General features: G+C 34.2%; 1 protein-coding gene across 15 annotated transcripts in view; it reads left to right on the top strand.

Annotated features, from left to right (window-relative positions):
* Window positions 1-12,080, top strand: part of DCDC1 (doublecortin domain containing 1) — a 471,016-nt gene that overhangs the window by 34,313 nt on the left and 424,623 nt on the right. For all 15 annotated transcript variants that reach the window (XR_014267934.1, XR_014267935.1, XM_082476590.1 and 12 more), the window contains exons 3-5: window positions 6,738-7,007; window positions 8,222-8,378; window positions 8,840-9,002. Coding sequence is in view for 13 of the 15 variants with exons in the window: in XM_082476590.1 (XP_082332716.1) it covers window positions 6,738-7,007; window positions 8,222-8,378; window positions 8,840-9,002 (590 nt within the window). In the remaining 2 variants the exon portion in view is untranslated. The remainder of the gene's footprint in view (window positions 1-6,737; window positions 7,008-8,221; window positions 8,379-8,839; window positions 9,003-12,080) is intronic.

Below are 12,080 nucleotides of genomic sequence, written 5' to 3'. Positions count from 1 at the left end.
GCAATGACGGCACCACCTGGTAGAAGTCCTTGAGTAAGAGAGTGGCAAGTATGACTTTATTAGGAGTTTTCCTCAAGTTGCTATAAAAAGCCACTAAGATTCACTAATGCTATTAAAACAGAAGAAATGAGAAGAAAAATTGCTCTTGTCAAAACTAGAATCATACCTTTAAATCTTGTCATGGTCTATTTATCTGCTTTTTCTATACTCCTCCCTGGGCATAATTTTATACTTTTAGACCTCACACCTTTACTTAGTTGTTGCTTTGTGAAACAAAAATTGTAAATTAGATTTAATGGAAACCACAGAGAGTAAAGCATAATTAGATATTAGCCTGAGATATTAAGGGGGTTGTCACTTCCACAGTGTTTAAGATCTGTCCCTGATAATCTTTTTGATTATAATAGAAAGCCTATACGTAGATGAGGTATAGTACTGTTTCAGAAAAGGATAAAAGCTTAGTTAATCTCTTAATGTACCTTCCAGCTTTGTAATTCTGTGATTTATCATATCCAGTGTATCATACGTAGAAATTGTTTAAAAGATTCAATAACCTAAAATTTTATAGTTTTTAATTAACCAATAGTTTTTTATCCATACTGCTTTAAGGTTAAGTTTTGACATGTTTTACTTCATATTTCTCTAAACACACATAAAATTCTTAAATATTTACATAGTTTGTATATGTTTGTAGTGTAGACACACATAACCACATTTGTTCTTTGTTCTTTTTTATGACCTAATTTCTAAAGAATTATTCAGTTGCTAAAAGAAATAATCTATTTCTAATAACTGACAATAAACTAACTCAGAAGTGATGTAGCTGATGCTTTTTAAAAGAAATATACCAGAACATTTACATCCAAATGAATACCCCCCCCCCCGAAAATATTTACTTTAGGAAGTAGTAATTTATTCTAATAACAATGCCACTTCTCAAAGCACTTTCTTGAGTTCCTCTTTGGATTTGCCATCAGAAACTGTGGTACATTCTTTAAAATAGTCTCAGTATTTAATGATGACAAAATTTAATCTTAAGTAGTTGCATTTGAATTTTCCAGAAAATAAAATATCTGGATCTAAATTTGGTGTAAAAAATGGATAGTCAAGACTGCATAATTGTATAGCTAGTGTGGTAGGCAGAAATCTAATCTGGTCCCCAAGATTTCCACCCCCTGGTATATATGCCTGGTATAATTCCCTCCTCTTGAGTGTGGGTGGGATTGTGAATATGATAGGATGTCACTCCCATGATTAGGTTACATATGGCAAAGGAGATTTTTGCAGATGTAGTTAAGGCATATAATCAGTTGTCTTTGAGTTAATCAAATGGGAGATTATCCTGGGTGGGCTTGACCTAATCAGATCTACTCTTTAAATGAGAGTTTGGAGATCAGAGACAGAAAGTCAGAAAGGTGAGTTCCCCTGGCTTCAAAGAAGATGATAGTAACTTTGAGTTCTTTAGCTATAAGGAACTAAATTCTGGCAAAAACTGAATGAGCTTGGAAGAAGACCCTGAGCATCAGATGAGACTGCAGCCCCAGCTGACACCTTGATTTCAGCCTTATGAGATCCTGAGCAGAGGTTCCTGCTAAACTTTGCCCAGACTTCTGACCCACGGAAACTGTGCTTTAATAAATAGGTGTTGTTTTAAGCCACTAAGTTTGTGGTAATTTGTTGCACAGCAATAGAAAACTAATATAGGTAGATAGATAAGAAATATTTCTTAAGAAGATGTATTTCTAAAGTAGTGTGATTTAGATTTAGTGTGATTTGGCTTTTAGATTTCAGGCTAGAAAAGGATGCTTTTTACCAGTGGTAAAAATGATTTTTACCAGTGGTAGAAGAGTAAGTAATACAACGATGATTGGAATATTTGACGGAAATTGAGGGTCTAGCATTTTAGATGGTAGGAAGGGATCAATATCATATAGTGATTTCAGCTATCAAACCTACCAGGGAAGATGTGAATGTACAGGAAGGAAGTACATTTTTATACAAGAAGGTAGCATAGAAGTCTTACTGAAGAGGGAACTTCTTGAAATCTGTGTATATGTGAATTACAGATATAATGAAAGATTCACAGTAGAGACTTATCATAGACTTCAGGACAAGATAATAAGATGGACATAGAAAGCTTAAAAAGAAGATCTGTGTTATAACATTAGCCCAGGTTCTAGAATGTGGTAGAAAGCCTCAACAGTAACTGAAGACAAAGTGAGGTTATTTTTTGGATAAAAGATCATTTCCTAAAACATTTGGTTTAGAAATCCACATAGAATTCCTGGTTAAGAATTTTCTGGTTGGGAAAAACAAAGTCCAAGAAAACTGCCATACAACTTATCAAATTTTATAAAAGGCAGATGTAACAAAATGTAGATCTTAAAAGAAATTATAATATAAAATTTATGTAATTAGAAATTCTTAAGAAACACAGAGAGGACAGGGTGCAAAGCCTCAGACCCATGCAAGCAGAATTTTGGAGCTGAGTTCCTTGCATAAAACCAGGAGCTGTGAAAGATAGATGCACCTATCCATGAAAAATGGAATAAAAAAGTATTGCTCACCAGCCAGAGGAAACAGCAATAAATGGATATGATATGGCCTAAGATTCTTGCATTGTCTGAAAGTAATAAGTTAGTCATTTATGTTAAACTTTAATAAGACAAGGGTTTATATTGTAATATCTAATGTTTCCACTAAAAATAAGGTTAAACAAAGTGGGGCATACAACCTAATAGAAGGGAAAAATGTAACAATTTTTTAAAGTATTATTTAATCCAAGAGAAAATAAGAAAAGAATGAAAAGAACATAAAACAAGAAAAACAGAAAACAAAGCATAAGCATGAAGGTAAATTCTCAAAAGACAAAGACTGTCTTGGTGAAGGAGATAACCTTGTGAATATATATTAAATGTAAACAAGCTAAATTCTCAAAAGGCAAAAACTGTCCTTGAAAGGAGGATAACTATGTAAAGATGTATATAAATCTGGAGGAGGAAGGAAATTCACTTTAATAAATCTGAATGTCATGGGATTTTTAAGAGATTTTTGCAGAGGGGGCGAAAAGGGTCTTTTAAAATAAAAAGGGGAGGAGAAACAAGAGAAAGAAAGAGAAATAGGGAGACTACAATTGTGATGACTTAAATACCATCTAGATATTAGAGCTTTATTGGCTCAAGAGCACTACTGGTTCACTGCTGCTAATGTAGAGCTACCTCCTTGCCCACCTCCCCATTACTCTCCTGTATTTTAAGTTTCAGTTCCATTGTAGTAGCCATCTGTTTTCCTGAACTTTTTTGAATAGGAACTTCAATTTTCTAACTAATGGAAAACAAGGAAATTTTAGGGTTAATGGGAATAATATTATAGGACGATAGTTAAGTATAGATATTGTGGAGCCAGACTACTTGGATTTGAATCCTGTCTCTGATACCTGCCTGCTGTGTGACCTTTGGCAAGTTCTGTAATCCCTCAGTTTACTCATCTGTAAAAGGAAGAATATAATATAGGACTGTTGTAAGGATTAAATGTAAATATAAGTAAAATGTTTAGAACAGTGACTGTCACAATAAGTGCTTTGTAGTCATTAACTGTTAGTATTGTTACTATTATTGTCATTATGAAGGGTATGATATACTATTTATTCCTTATCTAGCCTGTGGACTGGGTTAGTGTCCCTGTAACTGAGTGGGTAAGGGCTAAAAGGGCTGATGAAACTATTCCGTGAAGACTTTCTGGGACTCTGCCTACAACTTCACCTGCTTCAGTGTCCAGGTGACTTAGTATAAAATAGAGTTAGAGAGGTGTCTCTTCTTCCCACCTCTGTACTGAACTGTTCTGGCATTCCAAGCACTGGAATCTTGGGGAATACTACAAGGCAGCACCTCCATGTGGATCTCATTGCTCTTGTGATGGCCAGTGGCAGCAGTGAGGTAGTAAGACAAAACAGCTATGACTCTCACCAACAGATTTTTATAGGGACTTAGGAGGCAATTTTAGGAATTTATAGTGCACTACCTTAGGGACTAAGAAATAAATGGGGAGGATTTTGAAGGGGGAATAAAGTCCTGTGTTATGGGGACTTACCTGGTGGCGCAGTGGTTAAGAATCCGCCTGCCAATGCAGGGGACACGAGTTCGAGCCCTGGTCTGGGAAGATCCCACATGCCACGGGGCAGTTAAGCCTGTGTGCCACAACTACTGAGCCTGTGTGCCACAACTACTGAAGCCCACACACCTAGAGCCTGTGCTCCTCAACAAGAGAAGCCACCACGATGAGAAGCCCGCGCACTGCAACGAAGAGTAGTCTCTGCTCGCCCCAACTAGAAAAAGCCCACGCGCAGCAACGAAGACCAAACACCACCAAAAAAAAAAAAAAAAAGCTCAAGACTAAAGATGGTGAAACAGTAGTGACTTTTTAACATGAAAAACTACCCTTTCTCCCCTTTTACATATAAATTACTAGAGAAAAGTAAGTAATAAATACATATATGATAGAACCATATAGTTTAATTCTTTTTACCATTTACCAGGTAAATCTCATATAATTTATTTTCCCAACCCTACCAGAATCATGTGGAGTTGGGAGGGGTAGGGATGGATAGTTTCTCAAAAGGATGCAAGTGCTGTTACCATAATACAGGGGAAAGATATGCCAGCAGACAAAAATAATAGATAATCCTTAAACGACTCAGTTGGAAAAAAAGCAAAATATGCTTGACAAAAATATTACATTCCAGTAAAATCTGTAAAGACTATATAGCAATCTGAAAAATGGTTGTAAAACAGTGTTAAGTAAAAAAGGCAAAGTATTAAAATAAAGGTATGATGTGGTTGAAGCTTTGGAATATGGAAAAATTAATAACCTTTTTGCATTGTGGTGGTAGAATAATGGATTATTACATAAAATCATTAGTATATTTGTAAAAATATTTGACAGTAAACAAAATGCATTCATTAAAAAAGAAAGACACCTCATTCTGCATTTAGTAGAGAATTCCTTTTCTTTCTTTAACTGAGAATTTGCTTTCCAAGTAACTGTGTATGGGCACTGGGAGCTGGTTGTGAAATTTGCAGGTCTTTCCTCCTGGCTTTACTGCTCTTCCCCAAGGTTGAAGAGCTTGGTGACCATTTGCAGCTCTGTTGCTGTTGCTGCAGAAACACCACCACTGTGACATGACTGCTGCCACATGCCACCACTCCCCACTGCCATCAATATCTGAGTACCTCAGGTAGTTTGCAGGGAGGTCCCACCTCAGCCAGAGCTAAAGTCCAATGATCCATTCAAGATGCTGTTTGCCACAGTTATAAACCTGGGTGGATCCTCAGAATGTAGGGAAGGCCATTTCTCTCCTCAGTGCTATGCACAGTCCAGGGCAGACTGGGATAAAACATGTGATGACAACAACAACAAAATACAACTGCTTGGATCCCAGTGTTTGAGCTCCATTGACCCGCTGTGTCAACTCTCATCCACATGCAACCATTTACCCTGTGGCACATAACTACCTTCCATTCTCTCAAAGGAAATAATAAACCATTGTACACCCTTGTGGACATAAAGAAAGGCCAGATGAAATAATTGTGATTTTAATGAAATTTGTGGATGAGAAAAATTTGGAGTAGGGGTTGTTCATGCCAAGCTTTCCACACTAAGCATGTGTTGTTTTGTAATTGTGTGGATGGGGAGGTTATATTATATTACTTAATAAGGACTATTGAGGAACTAGCAAATTGGAAAGAGGCAGGTATGGTTGGTATAAAAATAGCCCCAATTACAGTAATACATGGAAACTAACTATCCTCTATGGCTGATCCTCTACCCAACAGCTCAATATTCTCAAATATGTTTAAGCTTGTTTCATTTTATCATGCCAGCACTTCTACATTTTCCATCTTTCTGACTTGGTATTTGCATAGATTTACATATCATCCCAGGTCATGTGGCCCCCTGTTCAAGTATTTAGTTCATCTAAATACTACTCTTTCAGCGTAAATACCAGGTAGGGTAATCAACTGTCCTAATTTGTCTGAGACTAAGGGAATTTTTGAGATGTGTGGCTTTTAGTGCCAAAGGCAGGACAGTCCTGAGCAAACCAGGATGAGTTATCACCTAATCCCAGGTCTGCTGTAGACTTTACCAACTTTATTCCAATGCACAAAAGTTTGCCTTCAAGGAATTCTTTTTGCACTTAAGGTTAATATACACCCAGCGTTCTAAGCAGTTTATTTAACATACATTCTCTCTTTATTAGGGGATAGTTTGCAAGTTTCTTGAGGGTAGGAGCCACATCTCTTTAATTTTTATATTTACTAATACTTAGCAGAGTGCTAGTGTTTAATAAATCAATGTAAGAATTTTAAAATGTTACTTAACATTACTTCAAGCATTACACAGTTTTTCTTCTTTAGTTTCATTAAGTGATTAAATTTAATGGTTATGAATGTGGGTTTTATTTTAGGACATCTTGCGTTCAGTTTCCCACCAAGTCAACTACTGATTATGTGAGCACAGGCAAGTTAATTAGCCTCTCTGAGCCACAACTTTTTAAATCTGTAAAATGGGGATAAAAATAGTACCCATCTCCCAGGGATATTGTAAGGCTTAAGCAAAATACTGTCTAAGCGTGTAATGTTTTGTCTAGCACATAGCACACAACTAGTTATTATGTGGTAGCTGTTAATAAGTGATTACACATCAATTCACTGTATTCTTCCCTGCATTGTTTCTTTCAGAGAGTTTATGTCATCCCAGGCAAAAGCAGTTATTAAACCTACTGAAGATTATTTGCAGCCTCAGTTTGGCCCCAACAGACTTTTACGTTCAGCGGCAGCATCAGAAGGGTCAGGTCTTCAAGATTGCTCCACACATCAAACAGCATCAGATCATAGCCATGATGAAATATCAGACCCAGATAGCTACAAATCAAACAGTAAAAACAATTCTTTTTTTATATCAGCATCCAAGAGAAACAGACCTGTCAGTGCTCCAGTGGGTCAATTGAGGTAATCAAAGCTGTTCTCTGTTCTTTTTAACTGACTGTTGAAGCTTTTTCCTTTGAGCAGAATTTATAATGACTCAGTTGACTATTTCAAACATTAAAATGTAACACATCTCTAGGGTTTTGTTTCTGCTTTTGTTTTGTTTACTTTTTTCTTTGAAAGCACCTGAGTAGAATGTTGCTAATTACACTTGGAGAAAACATGAGATACACTTGAACCTGGATAATATGAAACTCTGAAAGGAATATTTGAAGCAGAATCAGGCTAAGACCATGAATTACCTTGGTTTACCAGATATTTGTGTAAAAGTAGAAATGCATACTTTTGATATTTAACCAATATTTGAAATAAAATCAAATTGAAATGAACTTATAAAACCATTTTGTGTATGTTTTCACATCAAGATTATCATAAACTGTTAAGAGTTTATGGATAGAAGAAAATGTTGATAAAAATTAAACTAAGAAACTGATATTCACATTATTTTCATATGTTCAAATAGGTGGATATATCGTGGTTTTAATTTATCTCACATTTTTACTTTAAAATGTTTACTTTGCTGCTGTGGCATTAGGAGTTACCAGGGTTAGCTAGAGAACTCTTAAGTAAAAAGTATGACATGTTAGTCATTTACATGTACTTTTGCTGAGAAAAATAATACAGATTGAAACTGGTTTTGACTGAAAACAAAACTTAGAAATCTTCTCTAACTGCCCCCAAGCAATTTGAAATGAAAGCAATAAAATTGACTTCAGAATGAAAAGTTTAGTATGATGTATTTGAATTTCAAATCTTTTAAAAAAAATCGAAGAACTTTGATAAACAAGAAAACTTAAGGGAAAATCTTAGCCATTTACTATTTCATGATGTTAAGACCATATTACTATTTTTTTGCTTTCTGTTAGAATATAGCATATATATATGTATAATTTTTTTAAATGAGTGTTGTGATGTTTTATAGTAAAATGATTTAAATGGTTTATTCTGAGATATGTGTTTTGCATGAACAGTTTTGGCAAACTTATCATGTATTAAATTTTTTAAAATATTTAAGTATATATGGACAATCTTATCCTATAAAAAGGTTTTTTTTTTTTTTGAAGAACATTTAGGAATAATCGTTAGTGCTTATATCTGTAGAAAATACCAAGGATAATATTTACTTAAATATTTTTACTAATTAACGTGCACAAATTGTTGTGTGTTTTTTTCTTCAGAGTTGCAGAGTTCTCTTCTTTAAAATTTAAGTTGGACCAGGATTGGCATAGATTGTCTCAAAGATACAAACTTCAACCCAGAGTGATTAGAGTAACAGCTTACAAAAATGGATCTAGAACAGTTTTTGCCAAAGTTACTGTACCAACCATCACCTTGGTAACTGGTGTCCAAAAGTTTTCAGTGCTTTATTTCTTCCCTTATTCTCTTTATCTATGAAAAGTGAGAAAGACGACATTTATTGTTTAAAATTGTCTGTATCTGTAAATTGCTTATATGTATATACATAGACCTCACAGGCATTTCATTTCTTTTTTAATCAATATATAAGTAGTATATTTAATTAAACAGATACAATGGCTTTATATCTCTATAACATTGTTAAAATGATGGAATGTTCAAGGACTAGAATTTGAGAATCAAATATTCTCAGTGTTGTGATTAACCTATTTGTATATTTTCAACTGCTACAAAATAACCATATTGGCGGAGTTACTGAGTTACTTAACTTGGCAAGTGGCTCAGTGGGTTTCTATTTGATCATTGCGTCTTTTGTTTAGCGGAAATGTGTTACTTTCTTTGTTGTCAATCCCTTTCTCTTACCTCTTGCTTTCTGTTAGTTGCTGGAGGAGTGCACGGAAAAGCTGAATCTGAACATGGCTGCACGACGAGTATTCTTGGCAGACGGCACTGAAGCCCTCGAACCCGAAGACATACCCTGTGAAGCCGATGTTTATGTTTCAACGGGAGAGCCCTTTTTAGATCCATTCAAAAAAATTAAAGGTAAAAACAAAAAAAAAACAAAAAAAAAACCCTACCCCCCCCCACAGTAAATTGCTTAAGGGGTGCAATTAAAAAATGATTTTCATTCTGTCTTTTTTGCATGGTTTAACAAAACTAATGTTTACGCATTTACAGCTCAGTAAGAGGATAATGTGCTTAATGAAAGAAAAATCCACTGACAGCCACGTTTATTGCCCTTCATTAGCATTGGTGCTTAATTTAATATAGATCTGAATAGACATTAGGGAGCCTGCAGGAGGTTAAATGGTGAAAATATAATAAATTAAATCAGAGATTATTGAATTTACTGTTTAGTTTCTGTGACACTCAACAGACATAATTCATTAGACTTATTCTCTCAGAAAATAGTTCAAAGTTTCAAGTATCATTTATTCATTTACACTCTTGGTCTTTTTTCAGATGGCATTAACATAATTTTGAAAATGTGGCCAGTAATGAACATATAATTCTTATATACATGTGATTTTCCAAATAAAATTTTTCATAAGATAAATGCTACAGCTTGACTTTTAACCTTGAAATGTATATATATATATATTTTTTACATTTACAAAATATGATTATGTATATTTTAGACACACTTGTAGGTAAGGTCTTTTTTAAAAGTCCATTGTTTCTAACATTTCAGAAATGTGGAGATTTTCTAAAATAAAAAAAAACAATTTTTTTTCAGTGGGAAAGAATCTGTTTTAAGAGAGAAATAAAAGTACCACTGCCTAAGAATATTCCTCTAAGCATGTCATACCCAGGGTCTGTTATCAAGTGCTGTATATGGTAATCACATTTAAATGACATAACTACTTTGCCATACAAATTCAGTGTATCTAACTGCTGTATTCCCCTCTGCTTTTTATACCTTATTAGAAGTTTTTTTTTTTCCTGCAGCTGCTGTAAAGTCAGTGAACCAAAGGCAAGTCTAGGCAGTAATTGCATAAGTAGAAGAAAAGTAATTCTGAAGTTCATTACAGATGAAGTGATGAAAATTCTTCTTCTATTAATGTTATTATATAAAATGATACTAGGATTTCTATCTCTTTAAGAATACTTGATCATTAGGAAATAACTTCTTGAATTCATTAGAAAGTTCAAGGTAATTTGGTCCTTGTAAAGAAACTTGTTGCTACAATACTCAGTGAAAATTACCTATGCAGTAGTGTAGACCCATATAGTTTTCAAATTTTGCTTTAACTTTAAAATATGGCTGCCTTTATTTTGTATTCATTGAATCATCTGCTTGTATAAAAGCATGAGTCTTTGTGGGTAAATGTTTCTGTGACTTTTTTATATTCAGATATATATGTAATAAATGCTTCCTTAAGATCCTCATTTATTTTTATTAATCAGAAGTACTTGCCATTCTTATGATTATGGTATTTTGTAAGAGATATATAAAAATTATTTATAGTAAGCTTCTTAGAAGATCTGGACATGTATGCCTAAAATAACAATGTTACACACATGACTAAGCTTGGTGGATGATTTTTAAATGTACAAACTAATTTCCTCCTACTTTTTGTTTTCTCTTTTATCCTTTTAAAGCCAAGTCTAGAACAAAAAACTTCTCTGCTTTGTCTGCGTATCTTTGGCTGTGTTTCACTGTGACATGCACTGCTGTTCTTTTAGCACCAAAATGTTGGCACACACTCCTGAAAATTTCACACCATCTCTTGCTGGATCAGCAAGCTTAACCCACCAAAATCTGGTGTTGTGCAATGGTTTTTGACTGATAATCAATCTTTATGCTGCTCGACAGTTGTTGCTGGGACACGGAGTAGAGCAGGTGGCAGATGTGCCTCGTCTTTTGAGAAAAGAAATTGTAGGTGAGCTTGGACACAGACTAGCATATCACATGTCCGTTAAAAAGACTTAAGAATAATGGGGAAAAAGCCACGTGTCTAAGTTAAGCTCATAGATAAGCCTATAAGCCTAAAAACTGATACTTGGTTTCTTTCAGAACAAGAATATAAACACCAATAATTTATTATATATATATTAAATAATAATTTATTTCATATATGTAATTTATCATATATATGTATATAATTTGAGAGGGGTGTGGGGAGATTTCATATATGTATACCACCTACACATTCACATATAATTTTTCAAATCAGGTTAAAATTACCTTTCTTGCATGAGTTTCATAGATAATCGATAATTTGCCAACTTGTTGTCATGAGTTTACCATAAAAATAAAACATGCTTGAGTGGCTTTGAAAATGGTAGATAAATTTAGAGTAAGGAGGCATTCTCAGAAGTTGGAAAATTCTATTTTCTTAAGGTAAATAGGGGAAAAACACCTGGCAGAATTTGGTGTTACGGTTGTATCTTTCCAAATGAGCATGAATATTTTATGTACAACTAACCAACAAGCATTAGAGTCAGTAACTGGTCATTATTTTAATATACTGATTTTCATTCATTCAACAAACAATCATTGAGAGTCTACTATGTGCCAGGTACGAGGCCAGATCAGAGACAGATTAAAAAAAAAGGGACTCATAGTCTGATATCTTTTTTTGTCATTATCCCTTCATCTCTGATTTTAAATTAAAAAAAATTTTTAAACCGAATGCTTTGGGCCCTCCAAAGGAAAATTTACTTTATTTCTGGCACAGGAAAGCCAAATAAATCTATGTATATTTTGGCAGTTATATTTCCATACTTCATTATTTTCTTATTCTTTAGAAAAATAGTGTAGATAGTGAAAATTGCCTTAGAACTATTTCCAGATTTACTAAGGTAGAAAGAGACCTGCAGAACATCTCTGATTTTTGAAATATTTTACCACCCCTCTTGAGCATCACTGTTGACAACCAGTGGCACTGGATTTAATAGAAAGCTGGAGAGCTATTCATCACATACCTCCAAACACAGAGCTTTCATATAGAGGTCAAGCCAAGGTCAAGACTGACATGAAGCATTCCCTGTTGAAATGGAATATTAGAATAATTCTTATATTTGAAGTTGAACACCTAAACAGAAAGATTAATTGTGTGTGGGAAGAACAGAAAGAATTTTTATGAAGACATTTGATGAAGATCAACTGTCTTATTA

The sequence above is a fragment of the Balaenoptera physalus genome (assembly GCF_965194825.1).
Source record: "Balaenoptera physalus genome assembly, chromosome: 10".
Taxonomy (NCBI): Eukaryota; Metazoa; Chordata; class Mammalia; order Artiodactyla; family Balaenopteridae; genus Balaenoptera; species Balaenoptera physalus.
Note: the sequence above shows the minus strand (reverse complement) of the source record. Positions and strands in the feature narration are given on the sequence as shown.